Source organism: Macaca fascicularis, chromosome 6 (genome assembly GCF_037993035.2).
Source record: "Macaca fascicularis isolate 582-1 chromosome 6, T2T-MFA8v1.1".
NCBI lineage: Eukaryota > Metazoa > Chordata > Mammalia > Primates > Cercopithecidae > Macaca > Macaca fascicularis.
This window is the reverse complement of record NC_088380.1, coordinates 138007897-138033303: the sequence shown is the minus strand read 5'-3', so window position 1 is coordinate 138033303 and position 25407 is coordinate 138007897. Positions and strand designations below refer to the sequence as shown.

General features: G+C 37.7%; 1 protein-coding gene across 14 annotated transcripts in view; it reads left to right on the top strand.

The window, feature by feature from the left end:
* Nucleotides 1–25407, top strand: part of RAPGEF6 (Rap guanine nucleotide exchange factor 6) — a 215714-nt gene that overhangs the window by 136854 nt on the left and 53453 nt on the right. For 12 of the 14 annotated variants that reach the window (XM_073994153.1, XM_073994152.1, XM_073994154.1 and 9 more), the window contains 5 exons: nt 2167–2331; nt 6337–6444; nt 8892–9095; nt 12031–12139; nt 22083–22323. In XM_073994153.1, coding sequence (XP_073850254.1) covers nt 2167–2331; nt 6337–6444; nt 8892–9095; nt 12031–12139; nt 22083–22323 — 827 coding nt within the window. The remainder of the gene's footprint in view (nt 1–2166; nt 2332–6336; nt 6445–8891; nt 9096–12030; nt 12140–22082; nt 22324–25407) is intronic. The other 2 variants (XR_012414050.1, XR_012414051.1) reach the window with 1 other exon arrangement.

Genomic DNA, 25407 nt, shown 5'->3' with positions numbered 1-25407 from the left:
GAGAAAGACAGGCAATAGTTTCAGCATAACTTGATAAATCTCAAGATGGAAGAGCAAGAGAGACATAAAAAGAGGGATCTAAATTAGGCTAGAAGAAATAGCAAGGACCAGATATAGGGTGGAAGGGTGGCCCAGACAGAGAAATATGCATGTGCTATATAAAACTGCAAAATATATTTAAGAAAAAGCAGGAAATTTGTATGGCTGGGATCAAGGGCATTTTGAGGTAAGATAGATTTTAGTCTAAAGAGATAAGGGCTCATCTTTAAATAAAATTTAGAATGTGTGACCTAGTCTCTATAGGGACCCTGCCTCTGTGATTTTGCCTTCAGAATAATGGCCTCTCTAACATGCTGATCAGTTTCCATCTCTCACTCAGGTATTCTAGGAAATGGAATTAAGTGACCCTAAACCAGGATTGGCCTGAATAATAAAACAATTTGGTACTCTTAGTCTTAGGATGTTTTGGAGGATAGGAGAATAGGAATGACCTATGATTTTCTTATCACTTAAGGAGGTTGTTTCTGACTTCCTTCTAGAGAAACAATTTTCATACCTTATTTTTAATAAATAAAATAGGGGCAGGCACAGTGGCTTACGCCTGTAATCCCAGCACTTTGGAAGGCCATGGAGGGTGGATCACGAGGTCAGGAGTTCGAGACCAGCCTGACCAACATGGTGAAACCCTGTCTCTACTAAAAATACAAAAAGTAGCCAGGCGTGGTGGTGCACGCCTGTCATCACAGCTACTCGGGAGGCTGAGGCAGGAGAATTGCTTGAACCCAGAAGGCGGAGGTTGCAGTGAGCTGAGATCACGCAGCTGCACTCCAGCCTGGGCAACAGAGCCAGACAATGTCTCAAAAATAAATAAATAAAAATAAACTACCTTTTAATAAATAAAGTACCTTTAATAAATAAGGTACCTTTTTATTTTTAATAAATTCTTACATAAAGAACATTGTTAGTATTAATGTATGTTTACCATACAGTTATTCTAATGGATGAGTGCAACAAATTGAAGGTTGGGTGTTATGGGTAATGGTTTTTATATCAGGCTTAACATCTTGTTTCTGTATTTGTTCTTGTGCCAACCTTTGAAAAAACTACAAAGGGTAGTAAACATTGGTTCAGAAGCTCAAAGAAGAGCAGTATGGAAATGTTGGTTTATATTCTTTCTTTTTGAGACAAAGTCTCGCTCTTGTGGCCCAAGCTGGAGTGCAATGACATGATCTCAGCTCGCTGCAACCTCCACCTCCCAGGTTCAAGCAATTCTCCTGCCTCACCCTCCTGAGTAGCTGGGATTACAGGTGCCTGCTACCACACCCAGCCAATTTTTGTATTTTTAGTAGAGACGGGATTTCACCAGGTTGGCCAGGCTGGTCTTGAACTCTGGATCTCAGGTTATCCACCTGCCTCTGCCTCCCAAAGTGCTAGGATTACAGGCATCAGCCACACTGCTCCTGACCTGTTTATATTCTTTTATAAGGTTGGAAATAAGCATTTAAAACTCTGAATTAATTTCAAAACTGTCAGTAGAACTTCTGGTTCCTCTCAATATGGTGACCTAGCATGGAGAGGAAACTGTATGAGAGGAACTGTAGAAAAGGAAACATTTATTCTGGGAAGTACCAATAATAATAATACAGGCTCTCTTGAACTGGTGTGTTCTTCCTACAGCCTGGTCAGAAAAGATTTTTGAGGTGGATTAAATTTGGAGAAAAGCTTTCTTTTTTCTTTTTTTCTTTCTTTCTTCCCTTTCATTCCTTCTTCTTTCTTTCTTTCTTTAGTTTAACTTTCACCTCTTTTGTTGCCTTGAGACAGTAAGTGCATGCCCTGGTTGTAGGAGAAGTGGCAATAACAGCCCACACCAGAGCTAAGTTAGTGAAGTTCAGAGATCCTGCTGTGATGAAATGCCAGTGAAAACAGCTTCAGCTGAGTGAGTGCTGTTGGCTATCTATTTCTCTGCCTTTTCTGTCTCTCAGCCTCTGGATGCTGGTGGATTACAATTAAGTTTGGATTCCAATTCTCCCAGCGCTAAGGATTTAAGGGCGAAACTCTACTTTGACGATTTGTCTAATCAAGTAGCTACAAAGGGGAGTAATCAACAGTAGTTCTTTGGTTGTTGGGTCATTTATTTTCTAATCCTTCCTATCCTTGGATTTTTAGGCAACACCTGAGCGTCTCATAATGCATTTAATAGAAGAACATTCTATCGTGGATCCAACTTATATAGAAGATTTTCTATTAACTTATAGGACATTTCTTGAAAGTCCTTTGGATGTTGGGATCAAACTATTGGAATGGTTTAAGATCGACAGCTTAAGAGATAAGGTTGGTTTTATAAAGGGAATGAAAGTGATTTTAACCCGAAATTTTATTCATGAAATTTTTATAGTTGATAGATTACATGTTTATTATGATATTAAGATTCAGCACACCTAAAAAAATTAGTGAATCTGAAAGACATTCTCTGCTTACTTTTATGACAGAATAGCATGTTAAAAGTGGATGAGAGCCTTAAAAGGCAAAAAGTGAAATAAAGCTCTGGTATAGCTATAAGTTCGGGAAACATAATAGTTACATGAGAGTATTTTAGAATTTTACCAAAATATTTGATTGTTTCTGGAGATCAATAAAACATTTTAAAACGGATTTAATATTTTAAAAAGAATATTCATCAAATATATTTTTCAAGAGGGCAGATTGCTTTTAAGTTTCAAAATTGGAATATATTTATTTTCTTGAGTTAATTTATAATCATTTGAAAACAATTTATCAAACCTTAATATATCCTGTGACTTATTTAAATCTACCTTTTGAATTTTTTTTGTATTATTGTTCATTATTTTAAATTATCTTCATGGGATGTTTGTACATTTAATGAAAAGACTAGTGATACCTCCACAAATTGGTAAGGAATAAGTTGTTTCAAGAAAATAAAAGTAGGATCATAATTGCCTGGTGTGTCTTTTCGAATTATATTTTAAAGGAAATAAACTGGTTGCAGGTAGACCACAGAATTATGTAGGAGACTAACATCTAAAACTACAGGCTTGCACACCTCTCACATTTTTTCTTAGAATTAAATATATTTACTTTAGTTGCCAAAAAAAATAAAGGTGTGCTTTGGGACTGAACAAAAATATGATTTAGTAATAATTATCCATGTGCAAAAGAATGAAAATGGATTGTTACCTTATACTCTAAACAAAAATGTACTCAAAGTGGATCAGAGACAGAAGAGCTAAAACTATAATGCCTTAAAAGAGAAGATACGGGTAGATTATCATGGCCTTGGATTTGGCGATGGTTTCTCAAATATGAAAACACGACACCCAAGCACAAGCAACAAAAGAAAAAAATAGATAATTGGACCTCATCAAAATTAAAATTATTTTTGCATCAAAGGACACTGTCAAGAAAGATAAGACATTGCACAGAATAAGAGAAAATTATATATCTGATAAAGGTTTAATATCCAAGATATTTTACAACTCAACAACGAAAAGACAGCACAGTTTAAACATGGACCGAGGACTTGCATAGACATTTCTCCAAAGAAGATATGTAAATGGCCAACAGGCACATGACAAAGATGTTCAATATCTTTTTTTTGTTTGTTTGTTTATGTTATCACTTACCAGAAACAACTTTCACATATTAATGTAGTCATATCTGTTAGTCTTGTTCTTTTTGGTTTCTTCTGTTTTTTTTTTTTTTTTATTATACTATTAAGTTCTAGGGTACATGTACACAACGTGCAGGTTTGTTACATATGTATACATGTGCCATGTTGGTGTGCTGCACCCATTAACTTGTCATTTACATTAGGTATATCTCCTAATGCTATCCTTCCCCACTCCTCCTACCCCAAAACAGGCCCCGGTGTGTGATGTTCCCCTTCCTGTGTCCAAGTGTTCTCATTGTTCAGTTCCCACCAATGAGTGAGAACATGCGGCGTTTGGTTTTCTGTTCTTGAGATAGTTTGCTGAGAATGATGGTTTCCAGCTGCATCCATGTCCCTACAAAGGACATGAACTCATCCTTTTTTATGGCTGCATAGTATTCCATGGTGTATATGTGCCACATTTTCTTAATCCAGTCTATCATTGATGGACATTTGGGTTGATTCCAAGTCTTTGCTATTGTGAATAATGCTGCAATAAATATACGTGTGTATGTGTCTTTATAGCAGCATGATTTATAATCCTTTGGGTATATCCCCAGTAATGGGATGGCTGGGTCAAATGGTACTTCTAGTTCTAGATCCTTGAGGAGTCACCACACTGTCTTCTACAATGGTCGAACTAGTTTACAGTCCCACCAACAGTGTAAAAGTGTTCCTATTTCTCCACATCCTCTCTGGCACCTGTTGTTTCCTGACTTTTTAATGATCGCCATTCTAACTGGTGTGAGATGGTATCTCATTGTGGTTTTGATTTGCATTTCTCTGATGGCCAGTGATGATGAGCATTTTTTCATGTGTCTGTTGGCTGCATAAATGTCTTCTTTTGAGAAATGTCTGTTCATATCCTTTGCCCACTTTTTGATGGGGTTGTTTGTTTTTTTCTTGTAAATTTGTTTGAGTTCTTTGTAGGATCTGGATATTAGCCCTTTGTCAGATGAGTAGATTGCAAAAATTTTCTCCCATTCTGTAGGTTGCCTGTTCACTCTGATGGTAGTTTCTTTTGCTATGCAGAAGCTCTTTAGTTTAATTAGATCCCATTTGTCAATTTTGACTTTTGTTGCCATTGCTTTTGGTGTTTTAGACATGAAGTCCTTGCCCATGCCTGTGTCCTGAATGGTATTGCCTAGTTTTTCTTCTAGGGTTTTTATGGTTTTAGGTCTAACATTTAAGTCTTGAATCCATCTTGATTCAACATCATTAATCATAGAGAAATGCAGTCATAACCTCAATGAGATACCACTTTACACCCACTAGGATGGCTTTTAAAAAGGGGGAAGAAAGAAAAAGTAACAGACGTTGCCTACGGTATGGAGACATTGAACCCACCTCCCCACCCCCACCCTACACACATTGATGATAGGAATGTAAAATGGTATTACCTCTGTGGAAAAACAGTTTGAGCAGTTCTTCAAAAAGTTAAACATAGAGTTACCATATAGCCCAGCAATTCTAATCCTAGGTATATACCCAAAGAATGAAAAACACGTGTGTAAATGAAAACTTGCACATAAATATTTGTAGCAGCACTATTGACAATAGCCAAATGACCCAAATGCCCATCGCGGATAAACAAAATGTGGTATAGCCATACAATAAAATATTATTCAGCCATAAGAAGAAAAGAAGTACTAATACTTTACTATACCATGATGAACCTTGAAAACATTAAGTAAAAGAAGCCAGTCACAAAAGACTAGGTATTGTATGATTCTATTTATGTGGAATAGCCAGGACAGACAAATAGACAGAAAAGCAGACTAGTAGCTGCCAGGGGCTGGAGAGAGGGCAGAATGGTAAGCGAATGCTTAATGAGTTTGAGGTTTGCTTTTGGAGTGATGAAAATGTTCCAGAACTCAGAACTAGACAATGGTGATGGTTACACAATATTGTTAAGGTACTAAATGCCACTGGATTATGAACTTTAAAATCATTAAAATAGTGAATTTTATGTGGATTCTACCACAGTTTAAAAAAATATGGCTCATTCCTTACATTGTTAGGCACATTATTCAAATCAGCTTAATTTTTAACTTTTCTTGAGCAAAGTAAACGATTCTGCAGTTTGAAAATTTACAGTGTTTATAATGAAAGAAGTTTCAGATTTGTAAGAGTTTTTGTTTTGTTTTTTAATTTTTATAGAGACAGGGTTTTGCTATGCCCAGGCTGGTCTCAAACTCCTGGACTCAAGGGATCCTCCTTGCTTCAGCCACCTGAGTTGCTGGGATTGCAGGTGTGAGCTACCGCACAAGACTCAGATTTGTTTTTGTTACAATTTTGGTTAAACATGTTCTTGACCATGGAAACGCTTTTGATATGGATTTTTGATTGATAGGATTGCCTGCTTTATGACATGAAGTTTGCATTTTAAGGTGCTACCTGAAATAGATATTCTGTGTACTTCTTTTATCTTAACAAACAGGCTTGTGTCTTCTCACTGAGTGGACAGAATCCTGGCTCTGTTACTTCCGTACACAGGGAAGCAAAAGCTCAAACTAAGCCATGCCTTTCTATTAGAATGAGCCTTTTTTACAAAGGGAGGAATCAAGAGGGTTGTCAGTTCTTCATGAGTTTTAGACATGCTTTTAGAATCTAGTTTTGCAGAAGGAATGCCTCTTATAACCGTATGCTGCCTATTTATGTTTCCACAGGTGACACGGATTGTATTATTATGGGTAAATAATCATTTTAATGATTTTGAAGGTGACCCTGCTATGACTCGATTTCTAGAGGAATTTGAAAAAAATCTGGAAGATACAGTAAGGCTAAAAATAATTTATATTCTTCAGAGTGTCGTGGTTTCCCCACCTCCAACACCAGCAAACTCAGAACAGCAGTAGCTTTCATCTCCTTTGTCTTAAATGTCCATTCTTAGAACTTCCAAATCTATATTTTAGACTTTTGTTCATTTATTCTTTGCCACCCCAATTAAAACAACATTTACACTCCTTCCTGACTCTTCCATTTCTTTTTTTTCTTTTTTTTTTTTTTTTTTTTTTTGAGACGGAGTCTCGCTCTGTTGCCCAGGCTGGAGTGCAGTGGCACAGTCTTGGCTCACTGCAATATCCGCCTTCTGGGTTCAAGCAATTCTCCTGCCTCAGCCTCCTGAGTAGATGGGACTTCAGGCGCGTGCCGCCACGCCCAGCTAGTTTTTGTATTTTTAGCAGAGACAGGGTTTCACCATATTGCCCAGGCTGGTCTTGAACTCCTGACCTCATGATCTGCCCGCCTCAGCCTTCCAGAGTGCTGAGATTACAGGCGTGAGCCACCGTGCCTGGCCCTACTCTTCCATTTCTGTATTAAGACTAATGACATTCTTATCTCTTAGTCACTCAGGCTTATAAACCTGGTGTTATATGTGTACCCTCACTCTCTTGAATTCCCTGGCCAGGATTTCCAGTCAGTTGCTAAAGTCACCTAGGTCACTGATTTAGTCATATACCTGTATGTTCACATATTTTCTTATGATCTCTCTCAGCCATTTCTTTTTTACTGCCTAGTTTAGGGCTTAATTATTTCATTATATCTGATCTGTTATAATAACCTGCTAACTGATCCTAGTTCTAGTTGCTCTTCTAGTTCATTCTGTGTGGCCAAAAGATTGCTTTTAAAACACACGTGTGATGACTATTATTCTTTGTCAGTAAACTATACTTACTACCAAAGCAGTTCCTCCCCCATATATTCAGGTCCCTTGCCTACCTTTTTGCCCTTTTTCCTGTGTACCCTAGATTATAGCCAAATCAAACTATTTTATTTTATTTTCCAGTTCTGCATCCAGACCATGCTAGAATTTTCTTTTCCTCGCCTATTGAAACTGTTTCATTTTCCGGTGCATATCCTAAATATCAAATCTATATTAAGACTTTCTAGGTTTCTTTTCTACATGGGATTCACCTTTTCTAAATGTACAGCACCTAAGATAATTCCCTCAAAGTCCACAGTAGCTATTCATGAATTCATTTTATTCTCCCTGTCAGATATAAAACTTTGAGCTGTGACTTGGTTACCTGCTCCAAGTAACTTGAAATTTTAGGAAATAAGTAGTAATGTAGCATAGTGTTTTAGGAGTACAGTTCAAGCTCCACCATTTGCTAGAGTTGTAAACTCAGACAGATTGCCTGATCTTATGCCTGAGTTGTGTTATTTGTAAAGATAGTAGTTCCTAGTTCATTGAGATTGTTGTATGGATTATAATGAGCTGATAAGCATAACAGTCTGTACACAAAACCTGTCACATAGCAAATGCTCAAGAGCTGTAATTATTAGTTACAGAGCATAAGTGGATTGAGTTGAATGAAGTGGGAAAAATTGACAAATCTGGTCCCTTTCGTTACTCCGTGATTCCTGTTGACTTCTCAGCAGCACATGTGCTCTATATAAAATGGGGAGAGTGAACAACACTGGGAACTTGTTTAAAGGGTTATAGAGGCACTCCACTATCATTTGACTCATCCTGTGTTGGTTGTGTAAATATTCAAGGGACATCAGAGTGTGGGAAAAAAAAGTTATGGGATTTTTTTTCCACTAGTCAGTTAGCCATCAGGTATTCATTCCATTCTACTTTATACTCAAAGGCATTAATGTAGGATCAGAACCAATATTAAGACTTGGTGACTGCTTTAAAAAAATAAAACTTTAGCTTTTTGTTATTGACGTGAGATTTGCACATATTAACACTATTTGAGATAATTGAAACTGGAATTAGAACTGGAAGTCAGACTATTACTGAATTTAAGGAAGAGCTAAAATAATATAAGAAGGAAGTCTCTTCTGGACGAGGTGAAAACTTGAATGTTTCTTTGAACATTGGACAGTATTTGAAAAGGTGGTTCAAGTCGTTCAAGGTTTTGAATAAAGGTTTTAAAGATTCTGGTTTTATATAGCAGCCAGGAGATAAGCAAGGTGGGAGAAGAGTGTGTATTAAGAAAGGTTTAAGAAATTATAAGTAATTTTTTGTCATCTCTCTGTAATTGAGACATCGCTTGGAAATCTTTTTTAACCTATGATAATTTAAAGGTCTTATAATCATATTAAGAAATCTCGTTGAGAGTGCTTTGGAGTGGGAGTGCCCCCTTCTTCAGTTTTGTTTACCTCAGCTTATACATGTATATTTATAACTCTAATTCTAATAATTTTAGGTGACTTTTTAAAAACCTGTAGGAATAGATACATTTATATACATTTACCCTTTTCTGCTTTACAGAAGATGAATGGTCATCTCCGGTTATTGAATATTGCCTGTGCTGCAAAGGCTAAGTGGAGACAGGTTGTGCTGCAGAAGGCTTCCCGCGAGTCCCCTCTACAATTCAGCCTTAATGGAGGAAGTGAGAAGGGATTTGGTATTTTTGTTGAAGGAGTAGAACCTGGTAGCAAAGCTGCTGATTCAGGACTGAAACGTGGTGATCAGGTAAGTAGATAACCAACCACTTATATTCAAGCCTTCTTAAAAGTATTGTGCCTGCTGCTTTTGTTCTCATCTTCCAGAAAGCATGATCAGTTTAAGGAAATATTTTTCTGAGCCTTTTTTTAGAGGTAGTATCTGCACATGGTTTATTTTTAAAATGTATTTGTCATATATTTATTACTTTTAATGGAAAATTTGGTGTAGTGTGACCAGAAATAACATGGTCTACTGAGCTCTATCAACATGACCTCCTTTGAATGGGCCTGCCTATCCTTCATGGATTATAAGCTGGCAACTTGAGAATACTCCAGAACGATCAATATATGAATTAGCACCCTTTCAAGTTTTGAAGGAGACAGGACTTCTACCTCATAGCACTCTCAAATGTAAGTGGCTGCAGATTACTGAAGGTTATGGTAATCATTAAATTATGTTCATATGGTAACATAACTATATCCATAAGCAAAGTGAGCCAAATGGGGGACTAGGAAAAAAGACACTCTTAGGAATTTGATGGTGATTTTTTTTTTTAGTGTAGGCATTAGGAAAGTATAGAGCAGCCTATTCCAAATGTGACTTGCTGGCAACTTTGTTACATAAAAAATGCAATTCCCAGTCTTTTCTCAATCCTGTTAATTATATTGACCACATTCTTAAGCAATGATGTCTGAACATCTATATTTTTAACAAAACTCTCTAGATCAGTGGTCCCCAACCTTTTTGGCACCAGGGACCAGTTTTGTGGAAGACAGTTTTCCACGGACCAGGGAGTTGGAGCTGGGGGGATGGAGATGGTTTTTGGATGAAACTGATCCACCTCAGGTCATCAGGCAGTCAGACGTTAAATTTTCATAAGGAGTGCCCTAGATCCCTTGCATTTGCAGTTCTCATCAGGGTTCACACTCCTATGAGAATCTAATGTCACTGCTGATTTAACAGGAGGCGGAGCTCAGGTGGTAATGCTCACTGACCCACTGCTCACCTCCTGCTGTGTGGCCCAGTTCCTAAAAGGCCATGGGTTTGTGTCCTGGCAGTTGGGAACCTCTGCTCTAGATGATTCTCATGTACTTCAAAGGGTGGTCTCCCAAATCTGCCTGATCATCAGAATCATTTAGGAAACTTGCTTTTTCCCCATTTAAAATTTTGTTCTTTCATTTTAGAATGTGGCTTTATTTTAACTGAGCCATGCTATAATTTTTTTTAAATTATGAGCTCATTCATATTATGAAAGGTTCTACACTCTAGAACAGTGGTTCTCAACTAGTGGCAATGTCTGCAGATATTTTTTATTATTATGACTTGGGGATTACTACTGGCATGTTGGTGGACAGAGGCTGAGGATGCTGCTAAACAGCATACAATTCCCAGGACAGCTTCCACAGTAGAGTTTTCTGGGCCTTACCCCAGACTACTCATTAGGAATGTCTAACAGCTAGGATCCTGGAGTCAGTATATTTGTTGTTCAGTTATTTGTATCACAGACACATTTAATAATCTAATTCTTCACACACACACACACACACACACACACAAATCATCCCTGAGAATGAAATTTATCATGCTTTTACTTCTTCCTTCAATCTTCACAACTACTGCTGAAATGATCTGAGATTTTAGATCTACATTATTATTGTTATTTTTTAACATTATGTATCTTCTGTTTCAAGAAGGCTTTTGACATTTGCATTAAGATTCATAAGCTTTTAAACAAGCATTTAGAAATTTACACTTGTTTAACTGATTTCATTGATCACTTCCATTTCATTTGCACTGTATATCTCCATTATTTCAATTCATTTCAGTTATCTTTGGTGGTACTTTTAGTACTTTTTTAAGGAACAGATGGGTGATATAGTATTATATGTTCTTGCCTTCCTGAAGATACTTGTGTTCAATGGAGTATAACATCTTTTTCCAACAGTGACTTTTCCCTCAGAACACTAAAGTCACAGAAAGTTATCACATCAACTTAACGTTGCCCAAGAGAAGTCCAAACTCTTTGCAAGAGTTTTTTGTAGGTACCTTTGGGTTATCTTCCCACAATGATGTTTATAGATACTTTATTCTTTCTCCTTGGAACACAGAAATTTCATTGGGATATGTTTTTAAAAACATGTCTTTTTATTATTTTTACATGGTACTAGATAAGACATTTTAGTGCATAGATGCAAGTCTTTTTTCAACTCTGGGAATTTTACTTCTATGGAATTTTTTTTTCCTTTCCCTAATATTTTTTTCACTCTTTTTCTTATTCTTTTGAAATTTTTATGTTGATCCCCTAGATCCACTCTCTGTTCTGACTAGTTTTTGACTAGTTTTTGCTAAATTTTTTTATCCTTTTCCCTTAGAATCAGTACTTCTTAAAATAAACTGCTTCTGTGATTCTGAGGTACAGCCAAATTGGGGAAGCCCTGTTGTGAAGGGTCAGCAGTGTTTACCTGGAAGAAGAACCCATTTCAGTTGTGCTTCTTGCTATTTGGCTGCCTGATTCAATCAGTGGCAGAAAATCATATTAAATATATTTAGAGTACTCCTTTTAAAAGAATTACCTCTCTTTGAAATGCAGTAAATTTACATTGAGAATATTTGACAAATTTGTATATACATTTGCAGGCAATAATTTTTATGAGCTGATCTGCCATGATTAATTTTTTTCCTTCATAAACCATCTGGTGTGGGTATTTTTAAAATTTCCTCAGTGTGATCCCAGAGGGCATTAATTTTAAAAAATGTTTATAGTAAAGAATTTGGAAAATACAACAATGTAGAGAAAAAGAAATACAGTAGTCCAAATTCTCACAGAGATAACTGTTGTTCACATAGGAGTACATTTTATTCAAGTTTCATTTTATTTATTCACTAACAAACTTTTAAGGTTGTAGGAGTAACTAATACTGTTCTGTACTAATTGGTATTTTTTAAATACTTTTCTCTTGAGATTATGGAAGTAAACGGACAAAACTTTGAGAATATTACATTTATGAAAGCCCTTGAAATTTTGAGGAATAATACTCATCTTGCACTTACTGTGAAGACCAACATTTTTGGTGAGTTTTGTTGTAAAAATTGCCTGAACTCTTTCTTCTTAATTTGGTAATAGAAAAGTCATTGCAGTGGAAAAAAAGATAGTAAAATGTATACATGTTTTTGTCTAAGCTCTTAATCTAGTTTCAGAATCTGTTGTGTTGAACTGTTGTGTATTCTAGAATTTTCATTTTTCATTATGTTTTTAATTATTTTGATAAAAAGTAAGTTTTAAAATAGGTGTATAGCTACAATTAGTCATTTATGAAATTCCTACTGAGCATATATTATATACTCTGCTGGAGGGATACTGAATGAAATGTAGAATAACCTGAATAAAACTAAGGAGTTATAAGCAGGCATGTTTTCCCCCAGCTAGTGTGCAAATCAGTCTACTTCTAATCTTTAAGCTAGCTTTCTGAAGTAATATGAATGCCAGATTAGCTGTTTTATGGAAATAAACTGAGTAAAGCATTGACTCGAGTACTCAGTAAATTACAGATTTCTAATAAAAGCATATTCTACCTTTGTGTGGAAAAATGATTACAGTGCCTCTGTTGTGTTTTTATCATGTTTATATTTAAATCAGTGACTAAGCTCATACTTTTAACCAAATCTACTGTTTGTTTTTTTAAACGTGTAGGAAAGATATACTGTCATTTGATTGCCTTAGACACTTTAGGATTTTTGCAGAAATTCTGAAAAGAGTAACAGTAAAATCATATAGCAATTGAAATATCAAAGAAAATTTAAGAGTCCTTATGAAGTAGGGAGGAAAACAATCTCTCTAGGTTGTTTAGGTTACAATTCAAGAAGTAAAAGTTGGCTTTAAAAGCTATGCCTATGGAAAGAAAGTGTGAGTTTTATTTTTTTCACTTTGGCTTTTTTATATTGTGCTTAATCATAATGAAAAATGAAACGGGTTTTTTTCCTCTTTTTGAGTCCCTTTGACTGAATTACATCATGTTAAATCTGGTATATAACTGTCAATTGGCAATTTAGTATTATGTTACTTTAGCATAGAATAAGTAAGTAAGCCCTCAGAATTTTTTGATTTCCTGGAGTTTGTACTAGTATCTAGAAATGCCAACTTTTAGGTTAAACGAAAGAGATTTCCAGTTTCGAAAAATATGAAAGCAGGACTTGCTCTCTTTGAGCAAATTATTTAGTCTTTCCAAGCTTCAATTTCTCTAGCACTGTTTCCTAGGTTTCTTCTAACCATCTAATACCTTTAAACCTTTTGTACCAGTCACATAAAGATTACTAACTGGTATTAAATATTCTGAATAAAAATAATAAAAATACAGAGATAGTGTGAACCCCCATGAACTCTGGGATACAGAAAAAGTAGATCTGAAGGATGCAAAAGACAGAAGCCATACCCTCAGAACCCTTTGAGTAGTGGGAAAGCAGTTGGCCAACAGAACCCTAGGTTGGATATGGCAGAGGATAGAAGTTACATGGTGCCACAAAGGGGGAACATAGCAGTCAGCTCTTTCTTCCTTACCCTAGGTGGAAAGCAAAACACCAAGGAGAAAGCTAAACACCTCGTGTTTAGATTTAGCAAATGCACCCAGAGAAGAAAACAGCTGGCAATCTCAGTTTATTCTCTTTCTATTCTGGAATTTTAATTTATCTATTAAATTACAACAGAATATTTGTAGAAATGGAGCATTTTACTCTAGATGTGGGGATGCCCATAATAAATCCCTAATAACTCTGGCATTCCATGAAATAGAGTTGAGCAGTTAGGTCATCCTGTATCAAACTTGCAGTCTGGAGAGCTACAAAAAAGAAAGCTGTGACCAGAAGACATTTGTTCAGTGATACTGAGAGGTGAAGCCAGCTAGACTTCCTGGGTCAAGTGGGGACTTGAAGAACTTTTCTGTCTAGCTACAGATTGTAAATGCACCAATCAGCACTCTGTAAAAACGCACCAGTCAGTGCTCTGTGTCTAGCTAAAGGATTGTAAATGCACAATCAGCACTCTGTAAAAATGCACCAATCGGTGCTTTGTGTCTAGCTAAAGGATTGTAAATGCACCAGTCAGCACTCTGTAAAATGGACCAATCAGCACTCTGTAAAATGGACCAATCAGCAGGACGTAAGCAGGGACAAATAAGAGAATAAAAGCGGGCCACCCCAGCCTGCAGGGCCAACCTGCGGGTCCCCTTCCATGTTGTGGAAGCTTTGTTCTTTTGCTCTTCACAATAAATCTTGCTGCTGCTCACTCTTTGGGTCTGCACCACCTTTAAGAGCTGTAACACTGGCCACAAAGGTCCACGGCTTCATTCTTGAAGTCAGCGAGACCACGAACCCACCAGAAAGAAGAAACTCTGGACACATCTGAAGGAACAAACCTCAGACACACCATCTTTAAGAGCTGTAACAGTCACCATGAAGGTCCCCGACTTCATTCTTGGAAGTCAGCGAACCAAGAACCCACCGGAAGGAACCAACTCCAGACACAATACCAGAGCAAACCATTCTTGGTCCTTTTATATTACTTAGAGCCGACGTCCAGGGATCACCAAGCATAAGGAGAATCAGGATCATTGAGAGGGTGTGGTAGAGACCTAATGAGTGGTCTTACACATTATGGAGAAAATATTTAAAGAAGAGAAGAAAAACATTTCTAGAATGCTGCACAGAGCAATTTAAAAATTTATCCCTTGAGAGGCAGAGCTTGCAGTGAGCTGAGATTGCACCACTGCACTCCAGCCTGGGGGACAGAGTGAGACTCCATCTCAAAAAAAAAAATATTTATCCGTTGAAACAAGAACAGGATATTAGGAAAGAATAAACAACAATCATTGAGAAAGAAATAACTTACAGACAAAAACATTCATTTGAAAGAATAGATAATAAAGTTGAGAAAAATCTCCCAGACTGTGGAACAAAAAGACAAAGTAAAATTAAGCTCTATTCCAGGATATCCAAAAGAAAATGTGAGGAAGAAGATATGTAGGAAATAATAGCGGAGAATATCCTAGAGTAAAAGAAAGGTGTGACTCACATTTCAAAGGCCTTACTATGAGCTGAGGAAAATGTGTTAAACAAAACTTGTGTCAACTTTCTACTTCCAGTATTGACTGAAGACAACTTAAAAGAGCTAGACTAAATATGAAAAACTATAAACAAACATAACAATCCAAAAAGATAGTGAAAAACTCTGGATGTGTCAAAGCCTTTTTCCACTCCTGGGACCATATCCCAAAGTGACGTCTTTTTTTCCAGGGCCATTTTCCCATCCATAGAATACAACTGAGAGGAGCTCCTTGATAAACTTACAGGTTTGTAGTTCAGTGCCCAAAACTATAGCATTACAACCTTCGTTAGGATTGAGACTTTGAAAAGCTCTGTCTGAAGTGGATGTGCGCTGTACCTAACTGACCATCTAGGTGACCCAGGAAAACTTAGAGTTTTGGCCCTGGATATAGATTACAGGTGCCTGACAAAAGAAAATAAATATCTTCTTTAGAGGATACTAACAGCAACTTGTTATTTCTAAAAATAGTTTTTTTAAAAACAGAGTCAAGCAAAGATTATGAGGTACTCTTAAAAGTCAGTATGAACCAGAACCAACAGAAACAGAAGCACAGGTGCTTCAGAATATCAGACACAGATTGTAAGTTTGCTATCTTATGTCCATGAAGATAAAAATCAAATTAAGTGTTCCATTTCCAGATAAGATGGAGTAAACACACACCACCCTTCATCTCCCACTGAGCTTAGTAGTAAACCTGGACAGAATCGTGACCCACTTATTTAAGAACTCTGAACAGCAAATGGCAACAGGCAATTCACAAAAGAATACCGTAATTCAAAGTACCGCCACCAGCAATGAATTCACTATTATTTTAGTTCTAGTATGCCCTAGGTTGGACTCAAGGCAACCTGAAACCTGGATGTGACTACTGTGGTACAGTACTCAGGAGAGGCCTGGCTTAAGGAGTGAGAAAAGGGAACTCCTACTAATAGCAGTTGTCCTGTCGAGAAAAGTGACACTGCTTTTAGGCTTCATTGTATTCTAGTTTCCATGCAAGCACTCACAGCCATCTGAAGTTCTCTTTCTCCTCGAAGAGTTCCTCTACCTGACCCACACCTCATGTTTAGATTAAGCATATACACCCAGAGAAGAAAACAGCTGGCAATCTCAGTTTACTCTCTTCCTATTCTGGAATTTTAATTAATCTATTCCTCTTGGCTTCCTCAGCTTTCTAATATCTTTAAAAATCCCACTTCTAGGCCGGGTGCGGTGGCTCATGCCTGTAATCCCAGCACTTTGGGAGGCCAAGGCAGGCGGATCACAAGGTCAGGAGATCGAGACCATCCTGGCTAACACGCTGAAACCCCGTCTCTACTAAAAAATACAAAAAATTAGCCGGGCGTGGTGGTGGGCGCCTGTAGTACCAGCTACTCAGGAGGCTGAGGCAGGAGAATGATGTGAACCCGGGAGGCGGAGCTTGCAGTGAGCCGAGATCGCACCACTGCACTCCAGCCTGGTGACAGAGCGAGACTCTTGTCTCAAAAAAAAATAATAAAATAAAAATCCCACTTCTAGCCAAGCATGGTGGCTCATGCCTGTAATTCTAGCACTTTAGGAGGCTGAGGCGGGAGCATCACTTGAGGCTAGGAGTTCCTAGACCAGCCTGGGCAACATAGTGAGACCTGGTCTCTGCACAACACTAAAATTTAGCTGGGCATGGTAGCGTGCACCTGTAGTCCCAGCTACTTGGGAGGCTGAGGCAGGAAGATCACTTGAGCCCAGGAATTCAAGACTATAATGAGCTGTGATTGTGTCCCTGCATTCCAGCCTGGGCAACAGAGTAAGACTCTGTCTCTAAATCCCAAAATCCCATTTCTCAGATAACTTGTCTTTTTAAGTTTTAATAAAAGTAATACGTGCATGTATTTTGAAAACTAAAATACTAAAAATAGATATACAGTGGAACCATACTGTGTACAATATTCTGTGCCATTTCACATTGGTTCATACAGACCTACTTGTTATATAATTTTTATTATTACATAGAATTCTGTTATCACCATAATCTGTTGAGTTAATGTCGTATTGCTAGATATTTTAGATTGTTTATAGCTTTTGCTATTAACAGAGATATAATAAAAATTCTTTGTACTTTTATGCTCATATAATCCATCTATATGATAAATTTCTCAAAGTGGAATTACTTTTGACAGACACTACAGGGTTTTACTTTCTGAAAGTTTTATCACAATCTATGCTTCATTCATCAGTGTATAAGAGTGTCTTGGCCGGGTGCAGTGGCCCACGCCTGTAATCCCAGCACTTTGGGAGGCCCAGGCGGGCAGATCACGAGGTCAAGAGATCGAGACCATCCTGGCTAACCCTGTCTTTACTAAAAATACAAAAATTAGCTGGGCGTGGTGGCGGGCACCTGTAGTCCCAGCTACTCGGGAGGCTGAGGCAGGAGAATCACTTGAACCTGGGAGGTGGAGGTTGCAGTGAGCCGAGATCGCACCACTGCACTCCAGCCTGGCAACAGAGCAGGACTCTGTGTCAGAAAAAAAGCCTCTGCCGTGGGTATAATCAGCCTTTTAAATTTCGATATATGTTATTTAATAACAAGGTTGAGCACCTTTTTTGTGTGTTTTGGCATTTATTTTCTATAAAGTCTTTTTTTTTTTGAGATGGAGTCTCGCTCTGTCGCCCAGGCTGGAGTGCAGTGGCACAATCTCCACTCACTGCAAGCTCCGCCTCCCAGGTTCACACCATTCTCCTGCCTCAGCCTCCTGAGTAGCTGGGACTACAGGTGCCCACCACCACACCCTGCTAATTTTTTGTATTGTTTAATAGATACGGGGTTTCACCGTGATGGCCAGGATGATCTCAATGTCCTGACTTCGTGATCCACCCACCTCGGCCTCCCAAAGTGCTGGGATTACAGGCGTGGGCCACTGCACCCGGCCAAGACACTCTTTTTTTTTTCAACTCTTTTTAAAGAGTTTAAAAGTTGAAAGTATTTTCCACAAGTGGTTTGTGTTTTGACTTTTGTTCCTTGTGTTTGTGAACTCATATACATGTATGTAAGAAGAGAGACATTTTTAGTTTTTATGTAGTCAAATTTAAGCTTTTATAGATTCTTTGGCACTTTTACTTTTGGTTTATGTACAATGTCTGATACTGCTGTTTAATAGCATTGTAACTATGTGTGCTCGTTATCCTTTCATTTTTGTCCCTATTTTTTTAAATTTAACACAGTCGTTTCTCTTCTTTAAAACAAACTACAAGCTCCACACATTTTTACTTATAATTACTCAGGTCCAGTGGAGAAATTTAACAGTTTTTTTTTTTTTTTTTTTTTTTTTTGAGGCAGAGTCGTCTTGCTCTGTTGTCCAGATTGGAGTGCAGTGGCTCAACCTCGGCTCACTGCAACCTCCGCCTCCCAGGTTCAAGCGATTCTCCTGTCTCAGCCTCTGGAGTAGCTGGGATTGCAGCCATCTGCCACCATTCCCAGCTAATTTTTGTATTTTTAGTAGAGGTGGAGTTTCACCATGTTGACCAAGCTGGTCCCGAACTCCTGACCTCCGGTGATCCGCCCTCCTCAGCCTCCCAAAGTGCTGGGATTACAGGCATGAGCCACCACACCCAGCCAAATTTAACAATTTTTAAAAATAATTCAGTTACCTTATATACACACTACTAAGGAAATCTGCCCTCTCAGAGTTTTCCTGTTGCTCCAACAGAAAATTTGAATACTTTAGCATAGCATTATCTGGCCTCATCTCTACCTTGTTCTCTAGTCATTTTCATTTTCTTGAACTTTCCTTCTACCACAGGGACTTTGAACTTGAGATTTTCTCTACCTAGGATTACTCATCCTTCTCCTTCTTTGCCTAGTTAAAATCTCATCTTTTTGATTTCTTTTTCCAAGGTGACTGACTTGCTTAAGGAAGATTGCCCTTTCCTGCTCTTTTAAGTAGTTCCTCTGGTTATGTTTTATGTGTCTTAGACTGACTGTAAGTTCCACAACAGGAGGATTATACAAACATCAAGTGAAGTACCTGACCTATATTTATAGGTTAATATTTTTTGAATGAATGAATGTCTGAATTTTAGATTTAAAAAGTATTGGCCGGTCGTGGTGGCTCACCCCTATAATCCCATCACTTTGGAAGGGCGAGCCAGAAGGATCGTTTGAGCCCAGGAGTTCAAGACTAGCCTAGGAAACATAGTGAGACCACATCTCTACAAAAATAGAAAAAATGAGCTGGGCGCAGTAGCACATGCCTGTAGTCCCAGCTACTCAGGAGGCAAAAGTGGGAGGATCACATGAGCCCATAAAGTCAAGGCTGCAGTGAGCTGTGATCTCCAGCCTGGACGACAGAGTGACACCGGACCCTGTTTCCAAAAAATACATATATAAATGTACATATATACATACACACGCACACACATGTGCGTGTGTGTATATATATGTTATTACCATATGGCTTAAAATAACGTGAAATTTTAAAAATATTTTACTTTATTTTAATCATGCAGACTGTATGGAAGGTAACTTCTAAAAAGTCTCCATCATTTTGAAAGCAGAAAAATGTGCTTTTCATAAACTTGCACTGTGCTTTGGTAATGTGATATCGTCCTTCTGTTGAAACCCTCAAATCAGTCCAGATTTTACAAGTGAATACCAAGTTGTAAATGTTTTAATCCATTCTTAAGGCTTTATCCATTTCTGTCTTACTTGTAAGTTCTTTGATTTCATGGGAAACTCTTGCTTTTCTTTTCTGTTGTTTTCCAGAAAAATTCTCTGTGATTGGATTTTTCAGTGGGCATGTTTACATAATTTATAGCTTAAAAAATAAAAAAAGGTGCCGCATATACTGCTCAAAGCTATATCTAATGATAAGCTGAGCGTTTGCTTCCACAGCTCATGCAGCTGAAGACATTTAACTCTATTCTAAGAATACACAACCACTATTTCTCTGTAATTCAGACTTCCTCAGCGCCATGACTCATCACTGCTAGATATTTACCTTATACAGATTTATCTTTGCTTTATCCCAAGGAGATGTAGCCATCCTCACAAGGCAAAAATTTGGTGTAGGCAAATAGATTGCTAAAAAAGTAATTTCCCAAATGTACCTGCACCCTCATTAAGGATGAAGTAATTCACCAGACTTAGTTAGACTTGATAGATATCTGAGGCCAGGCACGGTGGCTTATGCCTGTAATCCCAGCCCTTTGGAAGGCTGAAACAGGCAGATCTCTTGAGCCTAGAAGTTCGAGGTCATCCTAGGCAACATGTCAAAACCCCATCTCTACAAAAAAATACAAAAATTAACCTGGCATGGTGGCACACTCCTGTAATCCCAGCTGCTCAAGAGGCTGAGGTGGGAGGATCACCTGAGCCCAGGAAGGCCAAGGATGCAGTGAGCTGTGATCATGCCACTGAACTCCAGCCTGGGCAACAGAGTGAGACCCTTTCTCAAAAAAAGGAAAAAAAAAAAGGGCCAGGCATGGTGGCTGGTGCCTGTAATCCCAGCACTTTGGGAGGCCGAGGCGGGCAGATCACCTGAGGTCAGGAGTTCGAGACCAGCTTGACCAACATGGAGAAACCCCATCTCTGCTAAAAATACAAAATTAGCCAGGTATGTTGGTGTCATGTCTGTAATCCCAGCTATTCGGGAGGCCAAGGCAGGAGAACCGCTTGAACCCAGGAGGCGAAGGTTGTGGTGAGCCGAGATTGTACCATTGCACTCCAGCCTGGACAACTAGAGCAAAACTCTGTCTCAAAAAGAAAAAAAAAAAAAAGCAGTATCTAAGATATGATTGGTTGTTTACTTGTTTAGTTCAGACCACTGAAATGGATATTTTTTAGCAGCTTTACCGAATGACATAGCCTCATAAATGTGACCGTGAGGAATCGTTATATATTACCAAATTTAAATTACCAAAATTAGGCCGGGCATGGTGGCTTATGCCTGTAATCCCAGCACTTTGGGGGGCCGAAGTGGGTGAATCACCTGAGGTCAGATGTTCGAGACCAACCTGGCCAAGATGGGGAAACCCCACCTCTACTAAAAATACAAAAATTAGCCCGGTGTGGTGATACGTGCCTGTAATCCTAGCTACTCTGGAAGCTGAGGCAGTAGAATCGCTTGAACCCAGAAGGTGGAGGTTGCATTGAGCTGAGATTGCACCACTGTACTCCATCCTGGGCGACAGAGTGAGACTCCGTCTCAAAATCAATCAATCAATAAATAAACAAAATTACTGTTTTTTGGTAAAAGTAAAAATAAAGACCAACAAAGCTTTTCTCATCTAAATTTTACATCTGAACCTGACTATAGTAGTGAGGTCTCATCTCAAGTGACATATGTAGTTATCCCTCGGTATATGCATAGGGTTGTTTACAGGACCTCCACCCCATGTATACCAAAATATGTGCATATTCCAGACTCTCAGTTGGTTCTTCAGAGCCATACACAGGTTTTTGCATCCCAAGAATACTGTATTTTCAATCCATGTTTGGTTGAAAAAAATCCAAGTATAAATGGACCCACATAGTTCAAACTGATGTTGTTCAAGGGTCAGCTGTATTATAAGGAATAACATACAATAGAACCTAAATATCTGTTTCTATAAAATTAGTTGATTAGTGTTATATTACTTACTACCTCAATAGGAATCTGTTTTTTTCAAACCTGCCTGTAGTCTGCCCTCTTCCTTTCCCTTTCCCCCCACTGACTTTCCTTGTATTAGTGTTGGGCAACATCAGAAGTATAATCAGGTATAAAAACTAAAGACAGAAGTAGATATCGCTGCTAAAGGATGGGTAAATACTTGACAATGTTTAGTTGAATGAGACTGCGAAAGTTCAAATAATGGAAAATCACTGTATTTATCCTTAAAATTTGTTGTTGGTGTAAAAATTTTCTAAAGAGAAGAAAAGAAATGACACATTTGTTTTATTTCCACAGTGTTCAAAGAGTTACTTTTTAGGACTGAACAAGAGAAATCTGGTGTTCCTCATATTCCCAAAATTGCTGAAAAAAAAAGTAATCGCCATTCTATCCAGCATGTGCCAGGAGATATTGAACAGACATCACAGGAGAAAGGAAGTAAGAAAGTTAAAGCAAATACTGTTTCAGGTGGAAGAAACAAAATCAGGAAGATTTTGGATAAAACACGATTTAGTATCTTGCCTCCAAAGCTATTTAGGTAGGTAATGCCAATCTTAGCCATGCAGGAATTTTCATCTTCACTATAAAGTTTTTATTTGGGGTGGGGAGAGACAGGTAAGTTTTGCTTTAACTAGTGTATCATAAAGTCTTCAAACAGTACTTAAATAAGAATACATTTGAACTTCTCCCTATCACTTTCATGAAGTTACAACTTTCAGATTATATAATAGCATTATTTTGAATTTTGGAAAAGACTGCTCATTTTATTTTGTGAAATCTGTTTTTAAACATTTTTGGTCCAATTTTAGTCTCCTGATCTGTACAAATTGTACACCTTAAATCTTGGGACTCATTCACCAGTTTTTGTTTTTGTTTTTTTTTAATCATTTTTCCTTTGCAGCACCATTTATTCCTTCTTGAATTCTAAAGTTGAACTTTTTAATCAGACCTATTTCTATTTCCAAAATGGGATATCACCAAAACTTAGTAATACTTGAAGATTTTAAATGTAAATTAAGGTCTGTAAAATACTGATGGAATTAGACCACTAAATTGTCATGATTGGGGGATGACTCTAATATATATTACATTAGCAACTTCCTGAAGCAATTACCAAAGTTCTAATCAAGAGCAGTACAATACTTAGCACATACTAGGCACTCAGTTCATGTTTTTTGAATAAGTTAAGACAGTGAATAATCAGTGAACGAAATAAAGCAAGTTCCAAAAAATACATTAAAAGAAAATATTTATTTGCCTCCTGAAAGTTCCTGGTAATTTGCCAGATGATAGTTATAGAAACAAAAAGAGATAGTCCTTAACTCTGAGAAATTCACATCAGGAACCCTTATTCTCCACACATTTATTATATCCTAAGCCAGAGACAGGAAGATAAATAGATCAAGGTTCTTATCCTCCAAGAGTTGATAATCTAAGCAAATTGCAAAGTTCTCACATTATAGGTTGATAAGTGGAGGCAGGAACAAACTTGTTAGGTTTGAATAGATTGTGTTTCTGTGTATATAACTAGAGCCGGAGCAAGAGAAGTAGGTTATGAGGGACCTTGAATATTATGCTAAAGATAATAGACTTCATCGTGTCATGACTGGGAGCCATAAGAAGACATGTGATTTGATAAAATTTGTTCTTTTAGGAAGACCTCTCTGATGGCCGTGTTAGTGATTTGGGGTTGTGGATACAGCACAATATAGCAGTGATAGCAGAGTTAACAATTGGGAGGCAACTTGGAATTGTGTCAGCTCTCATCTTTAGTGATGAGATTTTTTTTTATTTTTAAATACTTTTAAATATTTTTTAATTTTTTTTAAAATATTTTTTAAATTTTTAAATATTTTTTCAATAATTAAAACATCTCAGAGATTTTCTAGTCAGAAATGCTCATCTTCCTGAGTTCTTATTTCCAGCCAGTGAAACACATTTGCTCTTCATTTAATTTGGCACTCAGAGGATTAAAATACCCTGAACTTTTTCTAAAAGTTCATTACTCATTCTATCCTTGAGGTCAAGTGGCTTATAGAAATCATTACTTTAAAATACGAAAATTTTTGAATGTTGAGTGTACTGTAGCGAACACTATAAGAAAATGCATGGTCTCACAAATGGGGACTGAGTAAGGAGAATGTTAGAGGAGCCAGCCTACACTGAAGAGGTCGGGGACAGGTGGGGATGACTGGAAGTCACTGTGGAAAAGGGACAAAACCGAGGATCCAGAAGGCAGAAAAGAATGCATGAGGAGAATTCCTCAGGGGGTAATGCCCTGAGTTCCACTTCTGGAAACCTTAATGGGTTTTGTCTGGAATACATCTTTCTCCCATTAACTGCGTCTCATTTTGACCAGTGACACAGTTGTGACATGTATCATCCAAAGACAGATAACACTATAATTATAACTGTCTTCAACTTGTTACTATCACATTCTAACCAGCTGTACTCAAGTTTTAGGCAGCTAAATCAGTATCTCAACTCCATATTATCCTTTGGTGACAGGTGTGGGAATTAGTTACTATACCTGAATTCTGTCTTTGGTTGCAGCAAGAGATGTAGAACTGAGGTCGCCAGGAACAGTCAGTTGAATATTTTCAAGCATTATAACTTTATATTGGTACCCAAAAAAGAGGACTATCTGGTAAAAATAGTTTTACTTAAACTCAGAAGGGATTATTGGATGTCTTGCTTTGTGTCAACAAGAAAACGCTTGGTTATGAATATAAATATGAATAAAATGCTGCACTGCAGAAGTTTATATTAACCTGTCTGTCCCTTCCAAACACGTTTCCAAGGAGTAAAATGCAAAGTATTTCAGCCACATAAATACAGAAAAAATAGGTTATCTTGGAAGTCAAAGGTTTCTGGAGGCTGTTTTGTTGGGAGAGCTGTCTTACCTTTCAGACTGGCCATTTTGCATTTTTGAGAATGTATCTTATATTTATTGACAGTCAGTTGAAGTGAATTCAGACAATTCCTTCTGCTACACAAAAGTATACTATCCTTTATATATAAAGAGCTCTCAGAAATCAAATAGGAAAAAAATATCACTAAAACTTCAATGGAAAAATAGGCAGAAAACATGACTCAGATGGTCTGTATTGATACTGATCCAGGATATACAGTTTAATCCTGGATACCGTTTGTTTCCTCACAGACTGACAAAAAGAATGGTCAGGGACAGAATTGATAATGTAATAAGTTTATAAAAGTTTAAACTGGTGTGCTAATATAAAGTGATGCCTTTTTATTAAAAGCTTTAAAAGTGGCAAAATTCTGGCTGGACACAGTATCTCACACCTGTTATCCCAGCACTTTGGGAGGCCGAGATGGAGGGATCACTTGAGGCCAGGAGATTGAGACCAGCCTGACCAACATTGTGAAAGTCCATCTCTACCAAAAAATACAAAAAACTAGCTGGACATAGTGGCACACACTTGTAATCCCAGCTGCTAGGGAGGCTGAGGCAAGAGAACTACAAAAATTTGCTGGGCGTGGTGTGGCACATGCCTGTAATCCCAGCTACTCGGGAGGCTGTGGCAGGGAAATCACTTGAACCCGGGGAGGCGGAGGTTGTGGCAAGCCAAGATCATGCCACTGCACTTAAGCCTGGGCA